The following is a 27527-nucleotide window of genomic DNA, read 5'->3' as shown; positions in this document are numbered from 1 at the left end:
CTAGCAGGCGAAGTCCTCGAAGACGCCCTGGTGAGGGTAGTGGTGGCGGTGGTGGTGGTTGGGCAGGATGCCCGCGTTGTAGGCACCCTCCACGTGCCGGCCCAGGGTCTCGCAGGGGCTCTGCGGGAAAGGCAGACAGTGGGGTGGGTGCAGGCCCCACGCAACCTGACCAACTCAACCCAGCCAACCCAGCCTGTCCCCAGGAACTCCCCCAGCATCCCAGGGCTGCTGCAGCTCTGCAGCCTGAGGTCACCAAATGTGGAGCTGCGCTGTGCCTTGCTCTTGGGATGATGTCCCTTCCTCCTAGGAGTGAGGGGTGAGTGCTACACAAGCCCTGTCCTCACAGACCCCCAGGCAGACCCCCTCTCCCACCATGAATGTACCTGGTCCTTAAGCTCCTCCAGTCCCAGAGTGGCGATGCTGCCTGAGGGCTTCTTCAGTGGCGGCTTGGAGCGGCGCAGGACCCGACTCACCCTGTCCCGGATCACCTGGATGCAGATGGGGAGGTCATCCCATGACCCACATGCAGGCAGCACCCCGTAGGAGGGGCACTCTGCTCTGCACAGCCCCTCCTGCTGCTCCTCTGCCTGCCCAGGTGACATGGGGCGGACAGTGGGGACAGCACCTCTGCCTGCCACCTGCCCCAGTCCCCAGGCTGCAGAGGGATGCTGGGGGACCTGCTCTCCTCCCACTGCCTCCTGCTGGGAGTGCCCAATTTGGGGGCTGTAGGTAGCCCTCTGGGATCATCCTCCCTGGGGAGCCCAGTCCCTGCTCTGCACTTTGTCTCCGTGCAACCACCCCCCACCCACCACCGAGCAGCAGCCCCGAGGGCTCAGCGCACCTCATAGACATAGTCCAGGATCTCCAGGATGGTGAGGATGCTGGCACCGATGAACAGACCCATCTGTCCCCCGATGTCCCCTGAGGAGGAGGAGGAGGAGATTGTGACCAGGAGCTGCTGTGCAACCTGCTGGGAGCCCAGGGTGGGCCAATGGAGCTGCAGGCAGTGCCAGGGCTGCCAGACAGAAGGGGGCAGCAGTCATGGGGACAGGGGACAGCCGGCAATGTGCCACCCTTCTGCCAGGCTCCTGCCCCGTACATCCCTACACCCAACCAACCCTACACCCTCCTGGGCTGGGACTCAGAGCTCCACGTCTCAGGGTCCCGGGGGAAGGTGGGGGGAGTCACCAAGAAGCCCGGCAAGGTCGTAGGCTTTCTTCTGCTCAATGGCCTCGTAGTTGAGTGCCTCAAAGAAGATGTCCAGCACCAGGAAGTTCTCCCTGTAAGAACACCATCACGCTCTGCAAGGACTGGTCGCCAACCCTCCCACCCCCACTGCCCCCAGAGGTCGTGACCCTGTCCCCATCCCCCCACTTCTGTGTGATCCCAGGGCACTGGTGAATTGTTTAGGCTGGTGCAGTGGGGATATACAAGGGGTATGTCCCAGGTTGGGTGGGGAAATGCCTGCAGGAGGGCTGGGAGGACACAGATGGTTTGGGAACATGCCCTAGTTGCAGCCACCCCTGGGCAGAGGATGTTGCAGGGACTGCACATGGCAGAACCTGCTCCCCGCACACTGACAGGAGTGAGGTGGGGGTCCCCCGTATTCCCACCCCCTCTCACCCCCCGCACACCCCGGCACTGGCAGCTCACCGAATGTAGGTCTCGTTCTTGTTGTACTTGCGGGCGAGGTAGCGCGCCGAGCCCTTGTTGGGGATGCGCACCATGGAGATCTCCTTGCCATAGCGTGTCAGGTTGCACGGCGTGGGGCAGCTGCAGCGCTCCTGGCTGTCCTCCACTGCTGCGTCTGGGGGCAAGCACCCATCAGCATGGCTTGGCTACAACCCTCCCCAGCTCCTTCCCCGGGGACACCCGGCTGTGTCCTCACCACCCACCTGCGGCTGCACCTACCCAGCGTGTGGTCAGCACACTCGATGTACACGTTGGGGGAGCAGATGGACTCGTTGCCTGCAGGGAAGCGGCTGTTTGAGGAGGGGGAATATGAACGGCTTCTGGCCCCCCCACCCTTGACACTCCCCTACAGGCAGTGGGGCAGGGCAGCCCCTGTGTGTAGTGGTGTTGGGGTGGGTGGCCCTTGGGTGCGGGTTGGTTGGGGCAGGGGTGACCCCTGGGTACAAGGCACACAGGGAAGGGTCTGACCTGGGGTGTACGGAGGGTAGGACAGGGGCTGACCCAGCATGCAGGGAGGATGGGGTGGTCCCTGCGTGCAGAGGGACAGGGCAGGGATGTCCCTTGGGTGCAGAGGGATGGGGCAGGGGTGATCTTTGGGGGCAGGTTTTAAGCGGCCAGGACAGCCCCAGGCAGGACCCTGAGGGCAGTGGGGTGCCCCCATGCATGCCCCTCACCTGGCATGTGGACCATGCGGCAGTGGCAGCTCTGCACCACAGCCTCCTTCTCGCACTGCAGGCGGCAGGCAGCGATGCTGTACGTGTCGTAGCCGGGCAGCGTCTGCTCGCCCTGCACGCTGGCCCGGCAGTTCCCCCAGGGCTGCGGTAGGTACGTGAGCTGCCAGGGCAAGAGGGGCATCACTGAGGGGCTGCACCAGGCTGGGTGCCCGCTGGCACCTCCCTGGGGAGCGTGGGGCATCCTGCCTTACCCGCTGCTCCTGGCAGGACACAAAGGTCTGGAAGCCAGGAGAGACACCGAAGCCCAGCTGATGGATGTAGGGTGGCTCATCCTGGCTGTGGATCTGGACCCGGATGCCAGCTTCGAATGATGTCTCGTCTGTGGGAGAAGGACATGTTTGCATACCTGCACTCACCCAGCACTGGCACCCTGTGGCCCAGCCTCCCCTCTGGTGCCCTGTTTGTTCCATACCCCCCTGGGGTGACCTGACCAGCACCCTCCCTCCCAGCATCCCTTTCCCATGCCCTGCCCATGCCTTAGCCCCACTCACTGGTCTCTCTCCAGATGGGCAGGTACTCTTCCTGCTGGATGTCCAGCATGATCTCCAGCCCGTTGCCCATGCCACCCTGGCGGGTCACTCGTGGGTTCCTCCGGTCCCCATTGAAGGTGTAGCACTTACCATAGCGTGTGTAGACCTGGGGATGGCAAAAGGGAGGGTGTGAGGGAGCAGGTCGGTCTCTGCCAGAGTGTTCTGCAAGCAGGGTTAGGTCCAGGGACCCTTTTCAGACCCCACAGAGGTGCTGGAAGGGTGGTACAGTCTTGCGCGGCCCTTGGAAGGGCTCAGCTCCCCTCTTGCTTCTGCCCCACTGCCCTTGCTGGGGTGGATGAAGCCTCGCTCCCAGCACCCATGGGGCAGCCCAGCTGTCCTGCCCCTGCCAGGAAGGGACTCACAGGGGTGAAGTGCTGAGGGCCGCAGCGTTCTCCCTGAAAGCGGCACTCCACCAGCATGTCCTCGATCTGGTGGCCCAGGCGGTGGAAGAAGCTCTGCATGGTGCGCTCCGAGCGGCGGGGCGGCAAGAAGCGCGAGTAGTTGGCGAGCCGCGTCAGCCACGCGCGGCGGTCCTCCCCCAGCACGGCCAGCAGCTCCGGCACCAGCGAGCGGTTCTCCTGGGCCAGCCCCAGCCACTGCCCCACCGAATAGAGGTCGGGCTTGGTGAGGTGCAGGAAGCGGGCCCGGTTGGGGTTGCAGAGGGTGACGGCTGGGAAGCGGAGCTGGGGGGCCCAGGCGAGGCGGGCCCGGGTGTGCACAGGCCGGGAGAGCAGGTGCTGCAGGCGGTCGGCCACGCCGGTGGCCAGCAGCCCGGCGGAGGCCAGGAAGGCCAGGCTCCAGAGCAGGCGGCGCAGGCGGGACTGCGGCCGGACGCACATGTAGTGCAGCCCAGGGATCCTGGTGGCTCGCAGGATGCCGACTGCGAGCTGGGCAGTGTTGCCATCCCGAGCCGCTGCCAGGGCTTCCCCGTCCTGGCAGCAGGCAAGGGGCAGTGGCATGGCTGCAGGCAGGGTGGCTCCTCCGGAAAGCGGGGTGCAGGCTGGCACTGAGGCTTCCCGGGGTCCCTGGTCCCCTCCAGGGAGCTCTCCCTCCTGGGAGGCTTTTGCTCTGTACCTTCCTGGAGATGAGCGTGGCAGGCGCCTTCCCAAGCAGCTCAGGTGACGGGCGAGGGGAGGGAGAGGAGGGGGCTGCTGCAAACACACGCCTTCCCCCAACCCCCATCCGGGAATGGAAAATTCCTTCCTGAGCCGGGCTGAGTTTGGGGTAGGGGGGGAGTTGTATTGCTTTACCCCAGGCAGGGTGACCTGGCAGCACCCGGTGACCTGGCATGTTGGGCACCCATATCTGGACAGTGATGTCCTGTCCCAGCTGTGCTGTGTGAGCCCTGTGCTAAGGGATGCTGCACCCTGGCTCATCTCAATTGTCCCTTGCCCTGCCATTGCAGCCCCAGCTGGACCCCTGCCTGGTCCCTCAGGGTTCCCAGCCACAGCTGCTCTGGGGCTGGGGGCCCTGCCCCACAGAGGCAAGACAGTGCCAGGCTTGGGGGGCTGATGACTCCTGCAGTGCTGCTCAGAACCACATGTGTACCTTGGTCCCCAATGCTGTACCCTGGTAACCCCCACCCTGAAGCTGGGGAGGCCAGGGAATCTAGGCCATGTGGGGCAGAAGAAGCAGGGCTGTGGGGCAAGCAGAATAGAGTCGTGGGGCAGGAAGCTGCATGGGAACCCACCTGAGCCTGGCGGGTGCTTTGAAGTGATGGCAAGGCTGTGATCAGAGCATGGCAGTGGCGGCGGGGGGGTGTCTCTGCACCAGGCTGTCAGTGCAGCTGGCAAGGCCCCGACAGCTTGTCAGGGTACCTTCAAAGCTCAGCACTGCACTCCCTGGCAGCCTCTCATCTCCCACTGCCACCGCTCCCAGGCACCCGCCTTCGTCACCATCTCTGCCGAGCTGTGGGCTGGCCCCAGGGGGTTTCTGCAACCTCCACAGCCCCAGGATGAGGGTGAGCCAGGCCTGCTGTGCCCCCCATCAAGGTCATCATCCCCATCACTCTATGGCAGCTGAGCAGGAGGAGGGCAGCAGTAAAAGGTGGGGACTGGAAAGAGAGGAGCTCCTTCATTCCTCAGCAGTGACACCCAGCACCATCCATGCTGCCAGCCTGGCCACCTGATCAAGGTGTGACTCTAGCCACTCCTGGAACCTGACCAGGATCCAAGCCAGTAACTTGGTGACAGGCACAGGACAACACCAGGCAGGTCAGGAGCGGTGTTTGGCCTCAGGGGCAGAGGGAGGGGAGCAGAGACAGCGGGCAGCGTCTCTGGTTCTCAGGGATGGCAGGCCACTTCCCTCCCACCCTGCCTCCACTGCACGTCCAGTGAAGCCCAAGGGCACCCGAGGTGACAACTCTGGCCTCCCCGGCTCCCAGCTCCCCGGCTCCCAGCATCCCGGCTCCCGGCACCCCTTCTCCCGGCACCCCTGCTCCCGGCACCCCGGCTCCCGGCACCCCGGCTCCCAGCATCCCGGCTGCTCTCCCGGCTGCCGGCAGCCGGTGGGCCCGGAGGGGCCGGGCTCCGGCAGGGGGCAGCAGGGACCCACATTTGGGCTGCACGGGGAGGGCAGCGCCGGCCTCGCCGGGCACCCTCCCTCCCTCCCTCCCTGCTTCCCCCGCTCCCTCTCTGCCCTCCCGGCACCCTTTCGCCCAGCCCAGTGCCGGACCAGGCGGGATCGGGCCCACCAGCTGCGCTCCGGTCCTACCCGGCTCAGCGCAGGGCAGTGTCCCAGCCCCGCCGCCGGTACCGGTGGGGAGCAGCCAGCCCCGCGGCACGACGTGTCCCGGGGAAGGCCGGTCCCGCCGCGGGGTGCTTGCTTTGCCGGAGGAGCGAAGGCTCTGGCGGGGCCGCAGCGCTCCCGGGGGACAGAGCCCAGCTCCCCGGGGACGCAGGGCCGAGGCTGTGGAGCAGTCCGGGCCGCTCCCGTGGCCCCCACGCCCCAAAGCTCTCCCGGATCCTGACACCATCCCTGCTGCGGCACAGTGCCCGTGTGAGCAGGACCGCTGTGTGCGCTCCCCACTCTCGGGAGCATCCTCGTGGGTCTCCCCACACCACCCTGAGCTGTGTCCCCCCCCCAGACTGTGTGTCCCTGCAGCAGGCCTGGCACACGGCTCAGCTCCCCCACCCCCATCACCACCCTGCCCCCCACACACCCCCCCTCAGTGCCGAAGCGTTTGCGTGGGACTACTCGAGCTGGCTCGGCTCCTTGCTGAGATTTATTGTGGCTCCAAGAGCCGGAGGCTGCCAGCCTGATACCATCAGCCCCTCGCACACCAGGGCAGCTTTTATATTAGTTTTCTTTAAACGGAGGATGAGCTTCCTAGGCTGGAGGAAATGTCATTTCTCTGAACGCTTCCATCTCGTGTTGGTTCAGACATCTCCGGGCAGCATCGCAATAACCCTGCAGCAGGGCGAGGGATGGGGACAGGATGCAGAGGCTGGGGCATGTGGGGACAGACTGCTTGGGGAGCGGTGTCGGCTAGGGCTGGAGGGGAAAGTCCAGCAGCGGCGGTGGCCTTGTCCCCTGTCCCCTGCAGCGCCAGGCAGGCAAGCACAGCTGGAGGGGCTCATGGGGAGGGAGGGGGTGCCTGTGGCACCCGGCTGAGTTACTTGTCGGCTGCCAGGGTGCCAAGGCCAGCTGTGAAATCGCACTGGCGAGAGCACAGCACAGTCCTGAAGGGCTTTGCCTTTCCAGCATGACAAACCCAATTAGATAAAAGGGAGCGCATGAGGAGGAGGAGGAGGAAGGGCAGAGAAGAGCCTGCGTGCACAGGGAACATGATTTCCTCCCTGCAGCTGACCCAGAAAAGTGCCTTGCAGGGCTGGAGCACACGTGTCCAGCCAGGGATGGTGCCTGGGGCAGGAGCCCCAAGGCACCCTACTTCACTCACTGGGCACCCATGGGTGCCGTAGCCTCAGGGCCAGGGTGGCAGGATTCCCGCACTGTGTGTCAGCCTCCCCACTCAGCTGCCGCATGCCGGCATCCCCACGCCGCGCTCACGTGCAGGGGAGACCCCATTAGGGAGGTAATTTCTCAACACGATTCCTCATTTCCCTGCTCTCTGCCGTGGAGACATGCTGACCTTGACAGAAATAGCTGCTTGTGCCTCAGCAGGCAGATCCCAGCCAGAGATCGCTGGAGGCCCTGGCATCCTCCTCCTGATCCCACACACGTTGAGGTGTCCTGTCTCCCCCCCATTCCCCCCCCCCCCATTCCCTCGGGCTCACTGTCCTGCCCCCCTGCTGCAGGGAGACCCATGGGAACAAGGTGCTGAACCCCACCATCTTCAGCCCAGGTTACGCCAACCCACCCGTGAGCACTGGGGGGTACGAGGACCAGCCCAACACTCCCAGTGCCCCATCCCTGCTGCTGTCAGCCCATTGTGCCAGCCTCCAGCTGATCCCGGCTCATGCAGGTATTTCCGCGGCTTACACGGCTCCCCACGGTATTTAGCCTCTGGAAGACGACGTTAAACATTGCAAGCAGCGACAAATCCTGATTGCTCCGAGGAGACAAGAGGCCGTGCTAAGCTTCCAGCCAAATGTTTCCATGCAAGGGAAACGGGCTGCGGCACGTGCGGTGCCGGTGTGTCCTGCTCCTGCATGCCCAGGGCTCTCAGCTCTGCTCCCACATCTCTGCTGGCACACACAGCCCGGCTCTCACATCCCTTCTGGGACACGCAGCTGGCAGACAGGCCCTGGGCATGGGCACACTGTGCAGGAGTGAGCACCCCAGCACAGAGACACCCCTCAGAATGGTCACCACAGGGGTATGGGGGACAGGGATGTGAAGACATGGGAGTGCTGCCCACCCTTGACAGGGATACCAGTCCAGGGGTAACCTTTAGGGTTATCTCCAGGTACCCCAGCCCAGGGAGCAAATCAGCCCAGGCACAGCTGTGGTATAAAGGAAAGCAGCCTCACAGGCTGAAAATGCTGTGTCCTGAATGAGAGTAGAGATCTGGAGGTACAGGGATACCCAGGGCCAGGAGACATAGAATCATAGAATCATAGAATGGCATGGGTTGGATGGGACCCCAAGGATCATAGAGCTCCAACCCCCCTGCCACAGGCAGGGCCACCAACCTCCAGGTGGAGGACCTACACAAGGTTGCCCAGGGCTCCATCCAACCTGGTTGGACAGGGCATCCACCACCTCTCTGGGCAGCCTGTTCCAGCACCATAGCACAGGAGCTGCAGCCAAACTGGGATGACAGAGCTTGGACAACGGCACACCGACGCCACTGCCCCGTTATTCTCTGCTCCTGCCCCCCACTGCAGCCATCCAGGCCCCAGAGCCCAGCTCTGCTGGAGCCCCTCCCCATGTCCCTCGCCTGCACTGTGGCAGCCCTCTGCTGTGTCCCCAGCAGCCCGTTCCCCGCGAGTGGCACGGCCAGGCCCCGCCTGGGTGCCCCGGGAGGGAAGCCGCAGCGCTGACGCCAGCATTGCAACTGCCCGGGATATGAGATCCGCTTGGATTCAGCAATTTCAACTCATTTCAAGCCCGATTCTGCAGCAATTTTCTGAGCCAGTGGGATGGTTTTGCCTCTGCAAACGTCCCCTCTCACGCACGGTCGCACCATTTCCTTTCCCAGCTCCCAGGAGGGGGTTGGGGAACGGTGCCAGTTTGGCTCGACCCCAGCTCGGCAGAGGCATGACCATCCCCCACACTGGCAGCCCCTCGGTGCAGCCCCCTGCCCCACACAGAGCATCCAGGATGGCTCCCATGGTGCACCCGTCTCTGCAGCATGAGTCCTGGCAGACCAGGGCACCTTTGGCCCCCAGGCAGAGCACAGCAGCACTGGGCTGGGCTCTTTGTTTCCCCTTGTCCCTCAAAGGGCTGTTCTCCACTCCGCAGCGCTCCAACCCACTTCCCCAGGAGGAAGGAGAACACAGCAGGATGGCAGAGGGGTCAGGGGATGCTGTGGGCACATCTTGCAGAGGCTGGGACCCCTCCTGCCACCACAGATGTGCCCCTCTGTGCCACAAGGCCTGCCTGTGCCAGCTGAGCCCCCTTGGCCAGGCCTGAGCCAGCAGCAGAGACACGGGTGTGTGGGGCTGGCAGAGTCCCTCTCGTGCCAAGCAGGCTCGCTGCTGGAATACCAAATGCTCAGCTGTGCTGTGGGCTGCACCACCAGCCAGGCAGAGTGGAGGGAGGCAACCAAGCCCCAGTGCCTGGCAGGGTGAGCGAGCTTCTGCACTGGGCCCAGCTTGCAACCCAGTGACCCCAGGAGCAGGCAGGATCCAGACCAGGGCTCTCTGCTGCTGGTGGGTAAGGAACACAGGGATGAAGTGCATGGCAGGGGGACGCACTGCTCATGCAGGCAAGGAGACCTTGCACATCTGCCCCAGCACTGCCAGTGGCATCAGTAAAGCAGGGGGATGTTGGCACCATCCTGCTTTCAGGAGCAGCATCTGTGATGGCACACCCAAACCTGTGTGCCAGGAGCTCTCCCTGCCAGCCATCACCCCAGAAGTCCCACACCAGCCAAGCCAGGAGCTGGGGGGGACAGAGCTGCCAGTGCCGCATGGAGCCAGGGTGGCCGTGGCACAGAGGTGAGGGGCTGGGGACCCCAGTGTAAGTGCCATAGCAAAGTTGTGTTTTCCCCTCCCCCTGCTACTGGGGGGAATTTGTCCCAGAATCTCACTGAGCTCCTCATCTCCAGCCTAAATTTATTCACGGCCAGTTTGTACCATTTGTTCTCATTCCAGCATTGTCCCTTAGCTTAAATAGCTCTCTTCCCTCCCTGGTGTTTACTCCCTTGATGTATTTATAAACAGCAATCCCATCCCCTCGCAGCCTCCAGCCTGCCAGCCTGCACGTGCCAATCGCTCCCGGTTTCCTCTCCCGATCCAGACTCTGTTTGCCTGAGCAGCCCGGCTGCCTGGCGCTGCATCTGCTCCAGCTCCCCAGCAGCTTCCTCAGCTCCAGCTGCCCAGGGCTCACACACTGCTCTGGCAAGGTCCCCGGCTCACACAGATGCATGACTCTGTCTTCTCCATCCCACAGTGGCCCTGGGGCAACGTCCCGCCCAGGTCAGGACCTGGCCAGGGCTAACCTGCTCCCTGCAGACCTCACAAACCGGTGGCTTGTGCTTTCACATGGTTTGCCTACATTAAGTATTTTAAAGCATCCACCGAAAGGGTCATCCGGGCAGGTGAAGGAACCAGCACCAAGGGACCTGCAGTGGAGTGGAGGTGTGCTTCATGGCAGGGTAGGGGCACGGAGAGGCAGAGGGACAGGAGCTGGGGAAGCTCACTTCAACCTTCCCGCAGTGAGCAAACCTCTCTGAGATGTTGAGCTCACCACCTACTTACCCCGGTCTCTCTCTAAGCATGTGGGTCAGGGGCCACAGGAGGTTTCTGTCCCATGCTTCTGCCTCTTGCATCCCCTGGGAGGGAGATGGGTAAAGCCGTGGGGCAGATTCAGGAGGCACTCAGGGTCCCCATGGGAAAGGTGCACCAAAGCTGCACCCCTAAACATGCCAGGCTGAGCGTGCTGAGCTGCCAACATGCGCCCTGGTTTGGGTTTGGGCTGTGCTGAGCAGCAATCCTGTCATCACTCTGTGCACCCTCTGGCACTCTCCAGACGGCTTCCATCCTCAGACACCCCCGCGCCCAGCACAGCACCCCAGGCACACAGCTCAGCTCAGCTCAGCTCAGCACAGTACGCTATGGATAAGCGCTGGGATGGGCTGCGGCTCAGTCTCGCGCCTGCAAACCCAACAAAACGCACAGACAAAGCCATAATCATGGGTTTGGGTAGCGGGCTCCCCCTGGCCACTGGAGGAGACCACCACGCACGGTGCTGTGCGGCCACAGCTGGTCTCTGTCGCTTCCCCAGGACCAGGGAAGGATTCCCAGTGCTGGGTTTCTGAGCCCGTCCATCCCACAGGCTGGAGGAAGCAGGGAACACCCATGGTACCCAAAAGCAGCGCCCGCAGTGTCCCCGGGTCTGCTTTTCAGAGCTGGATCATCCTCTGCTCCCTGGCTGCCGCCACCCCGCCGGGCCCGCAGCGGGGCAGGGCGGGTGCTGGGGGCTCCGGGCCGGGTGCGGATCCCGTGTGCCGTGCCTTGCCGCGTCCCGGGGCGCTGCAGGGCGGGGGGGTGAGCTCCGGGGGGGGGGTGAGCTCCTGGGGGGCCCCGCCGCCCAGCCCGGGCAGAGATCTCCAGGCAGCGCCGTCCCTGGGGCCGCTTTTCTTTGGGAGCAGCCGCGCAGGGAGCTCCACGCCGCCCGTCCCCAAAGGGTTAACAGGCAATTTCCTTTGCTGACAGCTCCGAGACCGTTCTCTATCGACTGCGGGAGAATAAGAGGGGAGAAGCAGCGAGATAAAAAGGCAGCAGAGCTGGCACCGCCTGCTTAATCCCAGCGTTTAATCTGCTGGGGCAGCGCAGGCAGCCTTATCTCGCCGTCCTTCTGCTGCTCCATCTCATTACGGCTCCCGCGGCTGCGCCGCCAGGAGATGTAAGAGCTGAGCCGGGCGCGCTGGCCTGGGGCCGCGGCTGTGCCGTGCCAGCCCGCCCCGCTCGGCAGCCTCCGCCGGGGCCGCTGCGCCGCCGGGAGCACCGGCACCCCACGCACACAGCCCCACATCCCCCACACATCCCCCCTCACCCCCCCCTCCACCCGCCCCCGCTGCCCAGCTGGAGCGGGGAGGCTGCACGGGGAGGGGGGGACATAAAACCACAGAGGGATGCGCACAGAGACTGAGCCCACGGAGAGTGCTGTCATGGTCACGCAGGCACGGCGCTGTCACACAGCCTCAGGACACGCTGCTGCCGGTGACACACATGCACACACACATTGCCCAGGCTTTGACTGCACATACGTGCTCCGGGGGTCCGGCCCGCGCGATGCCCACGCCCCCCGTGGGTGGATGGGGGATGCAGGGCTCCATGGAATGGTACATGTAAGACACAGCAGGGCCAGGACAGCAAGCAGGGCAATCCCACCTTGTCCTGCATGTCCTACTCCCTCCATCCTCACCTACCCAGGTGCTTCCCTCCCAGGCATCAGACCAGCTCTATTCTGCTCATCCCACTGGGGACACCATGGCCTATGTCATTGGGTTAGCCCAGCCTGGCCATGGCAGCTCCTGTGGCCACAGGGCAGGGTGGGCAGGAGCAGGGGGTCACCTCCCAGGAGCCAGCAGGTGCTGTCACAGACACGGTCCCTCCAGCCGTGACATTTATCTATAAATCCACAGCTCTGACGTGGTGCTCAACGCTAGAAGGGTTGTCACAGAGGTTATCCTGCTGCCTACGAATGGGTTTACACTGATAAGGTTTATTGTCACCCTGGCTGAGGTGCTGGCATCACCTCGCTGCCTTCTCCTCTTGCCTGGGGGTGCTGTGAGAGTCACAAGCAGCCCCTTGCCAAGGACAGGGGGTCTGCAGACAGAGGAGAGCTGAGCATGACCCTGTGCTCCCTGCTGCCAGGGCTGAAGATTGCCCTGCCTGCCCATCCCAGGGTGCCTCACCCAACCTCCCACTATCGCAGTGGGATGCAGGAGGATGCTGGTCCCCAAGCCGGACCAGGCAGAGCAGAGAACACATCTGTGCTGCCAGAGATTTGCTGACAGTGCTGGCAGCACTGCTCCTGTCACAGCTCGGTGGCTTCACAGTTCTCCTGCATGGTGCAGGGCAGCTGGGACTCACAGCACTGCTGGCTATGTGTGCAGCCACTGCAGGCGGGATGGCCTGGGCAGGAAGCAGGGGGAAGCCCCCCAATCTGCAGTCTGACCCCAGCATTGTGCAGGAGCCAGCAGGGTGGCTCTGGGAGCCCAGCCCTTGGATACCCTTTGCCCCGGGGTGACACGGGGGTGGGCACCCCAAGAAAGGGAAGTATGCTCCAAGGCACCCTGTTCTGCCCTGGTCCCTCACCCACACCCTGCTGCCTGCCCCTCTCCCCACCCCCATCCTGCAGTCCCCAGCATTGATTTCCCTGGGGCCAGCAGGGATTGCCCTGAGCCACCTGGTGCGGCCAGGCAGGGGCTGAACCAGGCTAAATCCCTGAGCAGCGGGAGGGGCAGCTGCCTGCCAGCATCCCTCCCTGTCCCCAAAGTCACCACATAAGCCCTGCATAGCCTCCCCACCACCTTACTCCATCCCTGCTCCTGCCTCTTCCCCTTCTCCTCCCCTCCAGCCGCCGATTCCCTGAAGATGCTGGGGACTCTGCTCTCTGCCAACATGAATTTGACCCCAGCATGTCAGAACTGAAGGAAACAACATGTAAACAAACAGCCTGAGCCCTGGCTGCACCCTCCTCCCCAAGGCCTGCTCACAGGGCCACCAGGGCCAGGGGGGGCCAGTCGGGGTGATGGTGTAACCCCACCAGCACTTCGGGAGCCCAAGTGAAGTGGGGTGATCACAGCCCAGCAGGAAAGGGCTCGTTAATAGCTGAGCCCTTTTAGTAGAGATTAGGGAGCTGCGCAGCTTTGATCTTTGATTGCCAATTTGCATCTTGAAGGCGCTGGGACCTCATCCAGCCTCAGCGCAACCCTTTGTGGTTATCTCGTGGCTAATGGATTTGTTCTTAATGCTGGAGCGTGCAGGCTAAAGGCTGATTAAACCCTCTCCGCGGCGCTAAATCAATGGAACAAACATGATAGGGGTTGGCTTTCCCCAGCCTGCGTGCTCTCGGGCAGAAGGGCTGATCAGCAGAGTCCCCGCACCCCAGCACTGGCAGGGGGTCCCTTCCTGGGGCTGCTGGGCAGGGAAGGAGGCACGAGCACCAGCGAGCAGGGACGACCCTGCACCACGCATCTCCGTATCCCTGTATGCCCATCTTCTGCTTGACAGGCAGGCAGCGATGGGCTGGGGAGGTCTTGGGACTCCTGGGGTGTCTGCCCCTCCTGTATGTTTGGGCCACATCACTGTTGTGCTCATCCTTGGTATCTGCAGAAGCTTCCCAGTTGTGTGTCTCCCTCTCAGCACTTGCTATGGCACCAGGGACATGTCCTGGCAGGGATGGGATGGGATGGGATGGGATGGGATGGGATGGGATGGGATGGGATGGGATGGGATGGGATGGGATGGGATGGGATGGGATGGGATGAGATGGGATGGGATGGGACAGGACAACCTGCCCCTTCAGCTGGGGTGTCCTTCCACCTCCTCATGCCCTCTTTACCTCCCACACACTGGGGAGCAGCACTGGCAGCTCCCATCTCCTCTGTCCTTCAAATTGTCTCCCCCTGCCCCTGCTCGGAGACAGCACCATATTCCCAGGACTATGTGCTGCCTGCAGCAGTCCACACATCACATGCTGTGGTGCTTTCCATAATGCCCATGGTCTCCACCACATGATCAGCTTCAGGAAAATCCAATTCCCACTGCATCTGCAGGCAGCATTAGCAGAGGGGACAACCTGCACCCTGTCCATGCATGGCCTAGGAACAACTGGCCCCCATCGTACCCACTGCCTGGGCTGGGGGATAGGAGCTGAGCCCCTGAGATGGGCAGGAATAAGGTTTTGAGAACTAGGACCTGTGGGGAGGGCTCCCTGGCTGCAAGGTGGGAGGAGACAGGCTGAGAGCATTTTGCACCTTTTGCTTTTTGCAGGGCTCACAGCATCCCCCTGGTCCGGTGGCATCTGAGTGACAGGACATCTGAGCAGGGACCCCGCTCTGGAAGACACAAGCTGCCTCAGACTGCTGCCTTCCTGGGAATCAGTCCGTGGGAACTCCTGTGGGAAGAAGGTCCTGGGAGAAGCCCCACATGCCCTGGGCTGTGCCCAGGCCAGGCTCAGCCCCAGCTAGCAGCTGCTGCTGCACGGGCAGCGGGATGCCACGCGGCACGGAGCTGGCGGGATCACAGGCCGAGATTCCCATCTGCAAACCTTGCTATTGAATCAGCTCCCCTCCGCCAATATTTGCCGAGCACGGGAGATAAAGTGGCTACAAAAGTCATCAGTGCCAGCATTTCCATCCACCTGGGCCGGCACCCGAGGGGCAGCCAGGAGGGCTGGCACCCCCTGGGGTGGGGGGCCCAGACAGCTCAGCCCCCTGAGCCCCCTGCCCCAGCTTCTGACCAAACACCCTCCGTGCCCTGCCTGTGGCAGTTCAAGGAGAGCCAGGACCGCTCCATGCTGCTACACAGCACCTTGGGCTGCCTGGGATGGATGCTGCTGCCATGGGCGCTGCTGCCCTTGCCACCCTGTCCTAGGCATCAGCACAGCACACACACACCCCCCTCATTCCCACCTCTGTACCAGGACAGCCATCTCCACCTCGTCAGCATCTCCCCTGCAACTTTCAACACACCACCAACCCAGCCCTGATGGTAGTGACCCATCCTCCCCACGTCATCCCAGTGTCCCCAACCATCACTGCCCTGCCCCGCCGGCACCACGCAGCCCCCTCTCTCCCTTGGTCCAGGCTGCCTGTGTGGTCTCTGCAGTGGTCCCTGAGCGGGTGATGCAGGACATCATGCCGCGATACAGCTCCTGGAGGAGAAGCCCAGAGTGTTATCAGCTGGGGGAGTTAATTAAGGTCATGTCAGGCGATAAGGAAACAGGATGTCAGAGCGGCAGAAGCGCAGGGGGGTCAGAGCCTGAAAAACTCCTTCTGAAAAGCAACTCCACTGAGAAGTGATCGGTCAGGCACTCAGGGATGGAGCACCTGTCACAGCTGCACACACACACAGGGGCCCCAAGGGCAGCACACACATGCGGGACCCATGGCCAGTACAGGACAGGAATGGGGATGGGAATGGGGATAGGGATAGGGATAGGGATAGGGATGGGCAGGGGGCCCAGCTCTGACACACTTTGCCTGGGCAGGGGGAGCTGGCTGTGCAGCCCCGGTTTTCTGCTCCTGTTCTTGCGCAGGAGCATCGTGCCCCAGTGAGACCAGCACCGTGCTGGCAGGGCAGGAATTGATGTGAACCTCTGCCCGTAATTAGCACGTGTAATTGCAGACACTCTCTGATTAGCGGGACCTCAGAGGTGAGCATGCCAGCTTTCTTGACAGCACTCACAGTGCTCCTGCCTCAGAGTGTTTGCCTGCCCTCTCCCTGTGCCCACTTTGGCCCCTGGGCCGGGCAGCACCATGGGGCCGGGAGAGCAGGGCTGGCCTGGCACAGCACAGGCAGGCTGGGAACAGGGGGGACAGGCACAGGGGACACGCTGCCAGAGCGAACCCATCTCTCCTGCATGAGCAGCCGTGGCACCCAGCACCCTGCCTTGCTGGGCAGGAGCTGAGCTGCTGGGACATAATTAATACCTGCATCAATCTAGGCTGGATTTGCATAGTGCCCTCTGTCCCGTGCTGCCCAGGAAGGTGGGATGCTCCATGCCCTTCCTGGGGGCAGCAGCAGCAGATGCGGTGCTGGCCCTGCCTCCTCTGCAGGGGTCACAGACCCAGTGTGGCCCTCGACTTTCCCCCATATGCACCCCATCCCTTCTGGCCCCGCTGTGCCCCTCAGCAGGGACACCTGAAGGCCCTTGCCCTGCCCGCTCCAGCCACTGGAGCGTTGAAGACAGATGGAGATGCTTCCCTCTGTCGCACAGTCCCTCCCTCCCTCCCTCCTTGGGCTACAAAGAAATTGCAGGGATGGCAGCTCAGGAGTGAAGGGCACAGCAGGATTTGGAGGACAAAGGGGGGCAATTGAGCTGCAAACACCCCCTGAAGCTGGGATGCACGGTGGTATACACCTCCACATGCCCAGGATGGAGTATGATGTCCATGTGTAGCATGCATGGCTGGTGCCTGCTCCCCTTGGGCATCCAGCTCCCTCCTGCCCCTGCCCTGCTCCTCTGGTCCCAGGAAGCACCCTCAGTCCAGCCCTGGAGGGGTCCCCCAGGCTGATTCCCAGCCGGGGAGAAAGATGTAGGGCAGGAAAGAGCCTGAGGTGGTGGCAGGGATACCAGGGTGCAGGCAGGGACACGGGTGCCACCCACAGCCCTTGCTGTGTGGGTGCAGGTGCAAGTGGTGGAGGGATGGGGCAGCACAGGGATGTGTGGGGTGCCACTGTCCCCAGGGATGACAGGCTGGTGAGATATCCCCGTGCAGCCAAGCGCAGCCCCTCGCCACCGCCACTGACACTGCTGACAGCTGCTTACGGCCCCGTGACACTGCGGGGACCATGACACTCCAGGTACCCCAGGATACAGGAGGAGATGCAGGCACATCTCCTGCCCCTGGGGATGCCCGCCAGCCCTCTAGAGCCACCGTCACCAATGTGCCTCACTCGCACCTGACCACTGCACCTGCAGCACCTGCAGCACCTGCAGCGCCTGCATCACCCCTGTACCTGCAGCGCCTGCATCACCCCTGTACCTGGAGCGCCTGCATCACCCCTGTACCTGCAGCACCCACATCCCCCTTGTACCTGCAGTGCTCGCATCACCCCTGTACCTGCAGCACTTGCATCACCCCCGTATCTGCAGCATTTGCATCACCCCCATACCTGCAGCACTCGCATCACCCCCGTACCTGCAGCACTCGCATCACCCCTGTACCTGCAGCGCCTGCATCACCCACATACCTGCAGCACCTGCAGCACCCCAGTACCTGCAGCACTCGCATCACCCCTGTACCTGCAGCGCTCGCCACCCAGCCCACCCATAGGGCACGATGGCCATGGCCACTCACTGTGCCTGTGATGGGGTGGGGGTGAGGGGGGGCCCAGCCTGATTGCAGCTGCCCAGAGGAGTGCGGCCGGCTCAATCAGCGCCGCGTGGCCCTCCAGCGCACCAGGAATTAAACTGCTAATGAGCTGCTGGCTCGAGGACCAGCGGTTAGTGATTAATCAGGGGCTCTTCTCTGACGAGGCGTGTGCCTCCTCTCCCCTTCCGCCCTGCACATCCCAGGGGCTGGTGGCAGGCAGTAGGCCAGTGGGTGCCCCCAGCCCCCGCTCCCCACCTGCGCAGCTACTGCGGGCAGGGGCCAGCGCGGGTCTCCAACCCAGCTGAGCTCCCTGACACAAAGAGGGGTCCCCAACCCTCATGCCACTGGAACACAGTGCCCACAGATCCTCCCACTCCTCTACTCGCCCCACTCCTGTACTTGCCTTCCCTGGGTTGCAGCCAGGAGGGAACCTTTTGTTCTGCTGGAATAAAACCTGTTGAGTCCAGCTGAGCATAGCCAGTGCTTAGCAGCCCTGCTCGGGGGCAAACCATGCTCCCCACCTTGTGTCTGTGCCCAGGGAGGGGCACGGAAAGGTGGGGGTGCCTCTGTCGAGGGGCCCAGTGAGAGGGTGGCTGGGGAGGACCGGCTGTGCAGGCAGTGATGTCTCCCAGGGACAGGGCAGGCATTTTCCAGAGCCCTGAGTCCCAGTGGGTTGGGGTGCGGGTCCAGTCCCTAAACCCTGGCAGCATGGTGCCATGGGCTCAGTGGCAGGGCTGTCCTCACCTCCTGCTTGCTGCCAACATGGCGATGCACCTGCAGACACACGGGGCTGGCATCACCCTGCCTGTGCCCATGGCTGGTGCAGCACACGCACCGAAGCACATCTTGGAGCATGGGGGGAAGGTTTTGCAGTGTAAGCAGGGGACAGCTGCCTGCAGAACTGCACAGGGAGCTGCAGGTAAGCTGCTCAAGCACCAGCCCAACTCTGCTCTACTGTTGTGAAGCCCTGGCTGACTTTCCTCTCCTTCAGAGTCCTTGCAGAGCTGGGAAGTGGCACTGGTGTCGGCACCCTCCTGCCCTCACACCCTGACAGCACAGCCATGCAGGGGACTAGCTTACCACGTCCTCTCTGGCTGCGTCTCAGGGCAGTGCCTGGGAGAAAAGGCCAGCGACCGGCAAGGAGCAGGTTAGAGAGATGCATGTTCTCCCCTATTGCACAATTAATCATGAGAAGTTTTTCCTCCTTTCGTGCATGAAACAAAATTTGGCAGGGCACTCTGACCACAGGGACTCACTGCTTGCTCTCCAGTAAAATCCCAGCCACATCTGGCAAAGAAATAACCTCGGAGCATCCCTGTGTGCACAGGCGGGGAGAGGCAATGCTGGGCAGGCAGGAAACCCCAGCGGGGCTTGGTCCAGAGCCCCCCTTGCAGTGAGCACCTTCAGCCATATGCTCCTGCTGTTTGACGCCCCCCCCTCAGCCCCCCAGCACGCACATGGCCCTGCTTCTCTGCCTGCACCATCACCCCAGCCTACAGAACCATTTAAATGCTGAGGCAGGGGTGTCTGCTGCCTGCCAGCCACCTGGATGCTGGCAACAGCCCTGCCATCCCTGCCCAAGCTCTCCTCCTGCCCCTGCCTGCCCCCCCCCCACCCCAGCTCCATCCCCCAGTCTGGCTGGAGCCTCAGCCCATCCTTCCCCAGAGCGAGCCCAAGCCTCCCCAGCAGCGTTCCAGCAATTTGTTATTGGAAAAAGGGGGAAATACGGTTTTCGACAATTATTGTTTTTTCCACCTGACTGGCTGCAAACTTGTTAATTTTTTTCTTTAATGTGTGAACAGTGTCGACGGCAGCTGCATGTGAAATGACTCGACGCACTATCTGCGGGTCCCTGGCTGGCTTTCAGTGCTCGCACCGCAAACATTGCCTTCTATAAATAAAGGCCTATATCTCATCAATGGCAGAACAGCAGCGCTTTATATAGTCGTCTTACATAAAACCGTCTCTCTTTATGGGCTTCAAACCATTTGCGTCACTTAGTGCAGCTCCGTAAACCTCCTGCTCCAGCCGCTCCCCCGCGGAGGGAGACCCGACACGGCTGCCCCGCGCCGCCGGCGGGGAGCACGGGGTCCCTGCTACACCCGGGGCTGCCCCCCACACACCCCCAACATCCCCCACACACACGCAGAGCCAGGTGGCAGCTGTGTTTTTGCACACACCCCCCACCCCTCTGCCTTGGCACACGCCTCCCATCAGCCCGCCCGGCCTTGGCACGGAGCGCTGGCACAGCAGCCGGCACTGCCAGGCACCATGGCGCCCGGGGATGGCCGGCTGCGGGTCAGCGCCGTGCGCTCTGCCCTTGTCACCCTCCCTGTCCCTGCCATGGGTCCTGGGGCAGTGCAGGCAGGGATGCTGGGAGGTTCCACTCCACAGGGATGCCCTTGGATCCCTGATTCCCAAGTGATGGAGGACCGAGCGGGTCCTCCCAGTGATGCCAGGCTGGGGGTATCACCCAGCTCCCAGCAGCTCTGGCTCCAACACACAGGGGACACAAGCCTGGACAGTGGCTTTCCACCCCACTGCCCAGTGAGTGCTCAGTGCAGAGGACGATGGGGGCTGCCCCATGGCCAAAGGGCACAGGTCTCAGCCCACACACAGCCTCCTGTGGTCCCCGGGGCCTGGGTTCCATATGGCAGAGTCAGCCCCTCCAGCTTGCCGCAGGCTCCCGCATGCATGCACCGATGGCTCGTGGGGGGGCTGGGGACTCCTGCGGAGGCTGCAGTGATGCCTGCCTGCAGGGAGGCAGCCAGCACCCTGGCTGGAAGCACAGGAGTCGGGGGGGCAAAGCTGCAAAGATCATGGCAACAAGCCTTCCACAGCCACACTGCACCCCGTGAACACCCCATTCCCCATCAGCCCTACAGCCCTGTGTCCCCACTGCCAATTAGACCCACAGCCCCACGGATCCCCGCTGCCAGGGCCAAGTCTCTATGGGTGCCCCATCCCCATCCCTCCCACAGCCATTCAAGGTGCCTGCCCCTCTCAGGGGGGTACACTGCCTCACAGACACCCATGGGTGGTCTGGCTCCAAGGGGCATCAGTGCCCCCAACCCACCCAGCCCGGCACGTGGGACTGGCCCTGCAGCACGTCCCATGTCCCCGGGGAGCCACAGCAGGCGCTGGCGTCCTGGCCGCTGGCTCCCCCCTGTATCGGAGACAGGCTTATTAAGTGTGTGATATTAAATTACCCAGATAAGAGCGTAAGAGCTTTTAAAGTCAATTCATTAAATATAATTATGAAGAGAGCTTTTTTATGCTCACAGTGATCTGATCTCAATCAGGGAGACGGTGGGAAAGCCGACGGCTCCTCCAGCATCTCCGCTCCCCCGCCGTGTCGCCTCCGCACCCCCCTGTGCCTCCGCCTTGTCCCGCACCCGCAGGGAGCTGGCACCCATGGCCATGGCGCTCGCCGCCTGCCCTGCTGCTCCAGCACCCCCTCCCCGCTGCTGCTGCAGGTGCCAGTGCCACCCCACTCGAATGGGGGTGGCGTGGGGGTCTGCCCAGCAAAAGGGTGGGAGAAGGGTGGGATAAGGGGGTGAGTCATAAAGGCTGGTGGGGTTAGGGAGGAGGACAGCAAGGTATGAAGATAGGCTGAGGCAAGAGCGAGGGTTTACGGGGAGCTGAGCATGGGATCTTCCCAGCTGTGGATCCACTTCCCTGCAGAAACTAACCCCCTCCCCGTTCCCTGCAGAGCGATCTCCTTAGGGACCTAATGATGCATCCCTGCTCCCCAAGCAGGCAGGGTGTGCAATTCCCTCATCTCCCACATTGATTAGTGCTGCTTTGCAACCAATTAATACCTTTCCATCAGGCAGAGGCTACCCCAACCTGTGGATGGACCCCTTACGTGCAGCCCCATGACCCCACACCAGCCCCTCACACCAGGGCACCCCTGCTCACCCTGTGCACTCCCAGCAACAGCACAGGGTATTTCTGCGTGAAGGGCTGAGCCCATCTTTCCTGTGGGAAACCATGGGACAGCGATAGGGATCCCAAGGACACCTCAGGAGACCCAGGTCCCTCACACCTCCCAGCCACCTGAAAGAGATCTGGATCACTGGGACATCCGGTGTCCCTTTGGCACACTGCCCGGTGCTGAGGGGCTTTGTGGTGACACCCTTCAGTTCAGCCAGCCCCTCACTGTGCCACCTTGATATCCCAAACCCTCATCAACCCCTTATCCACCCATGTGCTGCCACAGCCCAGGTACTGTGTGGGGAGAAGTATAGCCCAGCTGGCCAGCAGCAGGGTGGGCTCTGTGATGGGGTCCCCATACAAGGCTCTGACAAGGGCTGGTGGGAGCAGCTACCCGCTGTTGGGAGCTGCTGGACTGACATTTATTTTTAGACGTGAATTGTATAAATTAGCATTTCTCAGTGGATTAAGCAGCAGGAATTGTGTAAAATTAAATGGCAACGAATTGCATTAAAGTCCCCCGTTTTCTGGCACAAGCAGCGCCTCGAGCCGTGCCTGGGCGGCTCATGTGTAACAACAGTGCTGGAGATGCTGCCGCTCCGGACAGTAGTGCTACCAACCCACAGCACGCCTGCACCACCCGGACACAGACCTGGGCATGCCCAGGCACGGCGGCCAGGCTGTGAGGACCGTGGGCACTGGGTGGGCTGAAAGCCCCCAGGGAGGTGGCCAGGGTGCTGGGCTGGAGCTGCAGGATGTGGGTCTGGTGAGTGTGGTGACCCAGATGGGCACGGCTGGGCTCGGCCGAGCAGCTCACTGGCATGGGATGGATGAGGGATGGTACAGACTGTCCTGAGCATTGACACGGCCAGCCCAGCTTGGGCATGGCAGGACACCCAGCACTGCCACAGCCATGCCACCCTCGGGTGTGCATGGGATCCACATGGCACTGTTTGTCCCTGGAGCCCCTCTGTAACCCAGATGGGGCAGGTCCTACAGTGTCTGGATCCCAGTAAGGGGCTGAGGGGCCACTGGTGAGCCCTCCCACCCCCACCCCGTCCCAGCACACACTCAGACCTGCTCGGGGGAGAGGGAAAATGAGGTGGGAGAACACCAGGAATGGAGCAGGCACCAGGCAGAACAGGGCAGGTGAGGAGCAACGAGTTCAGCTCTTTCACCCAGCGTAAAAATAGGCTGAAAATGTGATGTTAAGTATGGTTCTGGTGGAAAGGTCAGAGCGAGTCCCTGCGTCGGGAGCAGTGTGGTTTGGGGGGGGGTTGTGGCAGAGACTTGCTGAGAGGAGGCACGGGTGATAACCTGCTGCCCACCCCACCTCCCTGTGTGGGATCTCTCAGGGAGCTCCTGGGGTGCAGCCAAGGACACTCCCCTCATCTCAGCTTCCCCCTACGGTCTGCACGGGGTGCTGGGGAGACCCCCTGTGCCACCCGTGTCCCAACCAGGCGGGAGGCCCTGCCTTGAGAGCTGGGGCCCGTGCCAACACCGAGCGTCACTGCCAGCTCTCAGCATCCTCCCTGCACTCCCCCACCTCCAGCCCTGGCAAGACTGGCTTCGGCAGCTACAGATCAGAAACAAAAGGCTTTTGACAGAGGATGAGGTTTTGAGAAAGGCATGGGGCTCACACCCGGCCATGAGCAGAGCCTCCTGCCGCAGCCACTGCTGCCAGCCGAGGGTGAACCAGCTCCACAGACCTCCTCCCATAGCCCCCAGACCCCTGCCCACCCCCACTGTCTGTCCCCCCCCATCCCCAAAGCACCACCAGGAGAGTGAGCTCTCCCTTCCCACAGTGCCCCCAGATGTGGCCAAGACTAGCCCTGGGCTGTGGCCGTACTGGAGTGCCAGGCAAGGGGACGAGGGCAGGCGTGGGCCACCTGCCGCAGCTGAGCCCCAGCCCCATGGGGACGCTTCCCAACCTCCTGCTTAATGGCACGTAAAGAGCGCTATTGATTTCTAGCTCTGCACGCTTTGCACCCTCGGCACCGCAGCTGCGCTCGCCCAGCCGGCAAGTCTCCGCGCCCGCCGCCCTCGCCAAGGCACCGGGCAGCGTGCCGGTGGGCACCGGGCAGCAGCGGGGGCAGCCCAGCCTCACACCACTGGGCAGAGTGGGGGTCAGGGGGGCTGCGGGGCAGGGCATGGCTTGGGGGGCTCGGAAAGAGGCTTCGCCGGGGCTCAGCACGGCCCCCTGGCAGGCGATGCAGGGGGCACGCTTGTCAGCGGGGCTGCAGGGAGCCTTGCTGCGGCTCAGGGCTGTTCCTGCCGCCTGGGGAGATTTACAGCCCGCCCGGGCTTTATTGCACAGAAGATGCTTACGCTGGGGATTTTTTTTTTTCCCCCCATAGTTTCTTAATTTGCTATCCCATAAAGAACGTGGATTTGTGACGTTAAATAGGGGAAGATCATTTACCACTCGCGGCTCTTACTTAAAGGATCCGCGCGAGTTATTTATTGCGTGAGCGCGGGCTGCAAGCGGCAGCACGAGGGGACACGCTCCAGCCTCGGCACTGCTCCTGCTCCCAGACAGACGGACAGCTTGTGGTGGCCTCACAGCTTGGCCACCCTCATGCTGTAAAACTTCCAGCCTCTGGATGAAGTCCACCTCACGCTCAGAGAGAAGGGAGGACTCCAGCAGTACTGCAAGCATGGCAGCAGGAAAAGCTCCTTCCCTTCTCCAGCATCCCTGGGGACATGACCTCTGCTCCAGGGGCTGCTTGCCGTGGGCTGGGCACCCTGCGACCCCAGGCCATTGGCCCCACTGGAGTGCACTGCAGTCTGAGAGCCCTCCATCACTGCTGGGACATGCTGTGACTCATGTATCCACCCACTGCAGCGGGGGTACAAGAGCTTTCTGAACATAAAGGTACGCATGGGGACCCAGGACTGGGACAGATGAAGCCTGGAGCTCCCTGCCACATGACGGCTGGGTGCAGGGTGGCCCTGTGTCAGGGCCACTTCTGGGAGGCATAGGAGTGCCCAAGCCCACACATCACAGCTGGGAATCACCATGCCTGCCACTGAGCAGCTCGCGCTGTGTTTCAGTCATTCCCAGGAGGCACGAGGGACCGATTCAGCTTGGGGAACAGGAGTAGGAGGCTCCAGCTGCAAATGGTGTGATGCCTCGACAGGTCCCACTGCTCCCTGGCAAGGCTTTGGGACATGGCATGTGGCAGGGAGAGGTCACATATTCCCCCATCCTTTCCCGTACCCATAGCTTGCCACTTCTCCTGCCCAGGTTCACCCCTTTGCTCCAGGCAAGTGAGAAGCTGACAGCTCCTGATGCCTTGAAGGCTGGGCTGGAGGGCTGAGCTGGGGACAGGAAGGTGGTGGTTGCGGGAGCCCTAGGCTCCCCTTCTCTGGGCCATGAGCTGGGGGTTGGCTGGCACTAACCATCCTCGTGCCTTCATCCAGCTCCTGCGCAGGGTGCTGGCACACCAGAGCCCAGCTGCATGGGCATCCCCAGGGCAGACCCGTGCACAGCTGAGACAGGCAGCCCAGCTGGTCCTGCACAGCCACCCGCTGAGACACTAGGTCCCGGTGACCATCTTGGCAGCCACTCTCTGCTGCCACACAGCACAACACACACCACACACCGTGCCCACGCTGTGGGAAGCTTGTACCCAGCCCCATCCACCTGAGCTCTGCCCTGCCAGCCTTGCTGTGTGGCTCAGCACACGCCAAATCCCACTGCCATGCCATGAAGCTGCCCAGCTCAAGGCTGGGCTCGCTGCCTCCGCAGCTAGCCAAAGCTGTGCAGGATCCCCTGGAAAGACCCCGGAGCAGGAGCCAGCATGGCCGAGCTCTGTGCAGGACTGTCCAGCACCGGAGCTCCCTGCTCCCAGCCCTGCTGAACTGCACTTCATCCCCTCAAACTCAGGCACAGAGCCCAGCAAAACCCCGGGAGGAGTGGGGCTGTATGTATCCCCCCCCACCCCGCTGCCCTCTGCTGCTTCTCACCCCACTGCAGTACCCCATGCCATCCTTCCCCCCCCAGCAGCAGCCCCCCCAAAACGGAGCTTTCCTGGGGACATCATCACCCTGCGCAGCGAGCCAGCTTTGGGCACAAAGTGAGACAGGACATGCTGCATCAGCTCTTTCCAGCCCCACGGAACATCCTCTCCCCCCCACCCTCCCCCCACCCCCCCGGCATCCCGCACTCCCACCCCGGCGCGGAGCGGGCTGGGGGCTCCGGCTGGCAGCACCGCTCCCGGGAGCGCAGCGAGCCAGCCGAGCAGCAGCCCCTGGCAGCCGTAGGAGAGAGGCGGCTCATTTCCAGAGTCATTACGGTCTGAAAAGGGTCCCATCAGGTATTCCGCCCGTTCAGCACATTTATTTTCCCAAACCACAGCGGGGATTTGCGATTCCAGGCTCAATATTAGCGAGAGCTGCACGCTGGCGGCTCCCGGCCCCGGAGCTCAGCGCCGGGGCAGCGGGGAAGAGGGCCAGCCGGCAAGCCCCGGGGGGGGAAGTGGGCATCCCGGGCAGCCCCCCCCCCCGCTCCTCGCCCAGGGGTAACCCTGCCTCCGGCATGTATGTGTGAACACACGTGCGTGTGCAATTCTGATAGTCTCCAGATTCACGGACATAGCAGTTGTCACACACACATACACCTCAAACGCAGCACGGCTCCCCTGTGTGCGATGGGGTCTTGTCCCTTTCCCCTCACACACACACACACACACCCCGCTCAGGCACTCGCGCTGTGCAAAGCACCCTGCGACAGAGCACTTCAACCCAGGGGGAAGCAGAGGCTGGAGCAGGGCTCTGCACACCAGTGTTCCCTCTGCCCGCTGTGCACCCACCCCAGGGACCACTCAGCGCCGCTTCCCCCCCACCCCAGCTCCTGCCTGCGAGCCCCTCCGGCAGTCCGGTCCTACAGCTCAGTGCCCTAACCGAGAGCTCCCACGGAGGATCCTCTCTCTCTCCATGAGAAACTTGGAGGGAAACTCAAACAGAGAGAGATGCAAACTTCAGCAGCCGGAACAAGCCAGAGAGCACTGCTCTGGCAAGGCGCGGCCAGCGGGGGGGGGGTGCCCCCCACGCCGGTGGGGGCCCCCAGGGAAGCTGAGCCAGATGTGCACTCACCACAGTGAAATCGCGGGATGAGCAGTTCTCGCCGCTGAAGTTGCAGCTCTTGAGCATGTCGTCGAGCTGGTGGCCGGTGCGGTTGACGATGTCGGCCATGTCAGGGTCAGGGTAGAGCAGGTCCGTGGCCTTGTGGCCATCCCGGTCCTTGGGGGGTAGCCCGGTCATGTTGGCCAAGTGGAAGATGTCAGCGTCGGTGAGCGCCGAGTGGCGGTAACGGTTGATGTTGCAGATGGTGATGGCGGGGAAGACCATCTCGCGGATGGCCTCCTCGTCCAGGGCCATGACGTGGGGGTGCTCCAGGTAGAGCAGCGCTGACTTGGCCGCCTGGTAGAGGAAGAAGGCGAGCGAGACCAGGAAGGCGAACGCCCAGAGGGTCTGGCGCACCCCCAGCTGTCCCGACCGGCAGATGTGTCCCAGGCCGTGCAGTGTGCTGGCGCTGGCGAAGGTGGCCAGGTCCCGGGACCGGGGCCGAGCGGGCTCCTCAATCAGGCTCTCCTTATCCCCTTCTTCTTTCTCCTTCTGCTTCTCATCCTCCTCGGCAAATTTGATTTTACACACGATCTCAATCGGCATCTGCCCCGCGCGACCGGCGTGCCCAGCCAGCGAGCTGCCCCCCGGCACAGGCACCGTCCGAGAGCCCGGCCAGGCGCTGGGAGGGGGCTCAGGTCCCCCCCAAGCCCCAGCACGGTCCCGGGAGGGCCGAGCCGTCTCGGGAGGGAAGCGCAGCCCCTCTCAGCAGCTCCGAGCCGCTGCTTCCCTCTTGTCTCACTAGTCGATCGTCTCCTTGTGCCTTCGCTTATCAGCACAAATACAGCTGTCAAAAACCCCTCTCTCTCCTCTCCCTCGCTCTGTCTCTCTGCCTCTCTCCTTCGCTTCTCTCTGGTTAAGACCCCAGCAGATACAGGCAGCATTTAGGCA

General features: G+C 62.8%; 1 protein-coding gene across 1 annotated transcript; it reads right to left on the bottom strand.

Moving 5' to 3' along the window:
* ASIC4 (acid sensing ion channel subunit family member 4) lies at positions 1–27182 on the bottom strand (the record flags this gene model as incomplete). Its single annotated transcript, XM_084265372.1, has 10 exons — positions 1–120; positions 384–488; positions 842–921; positions 1189–1280; positions 1654–1807; positions 1912–1968; positions 2367–2526; positions 2618–2745; positions 2918–3062; positions 26607–27182. The coding sequence occupies 10 exons, from the start codon at positions 27180–27182 to the stop codon at positions 1–3; spliced, it is 1617 nt and encodes a 538-aa protein (XP_084121498.1).
* Positions 27183–27527: the final 345 nt, after the last annotated feature.

The sequence above is a fragment of the Gallinula chloropus genome (genome assembly GCF_964237585.1).
Source record: "Gallinula chloropus genome assembly, chromosome: 5".
Taxonomy (NCBI): domain Eukaryota; kingdom Metazoa; phylum Chordata; class Aves; order Gruiformes; family Rallidae; genus Gallinula; species Gallinula chloropus.
The sequence above is the reverse complement of the archived record's forward strand: the minus strand, read 5'-3'. Positions and strand labels throughout refer to the sequence as shown.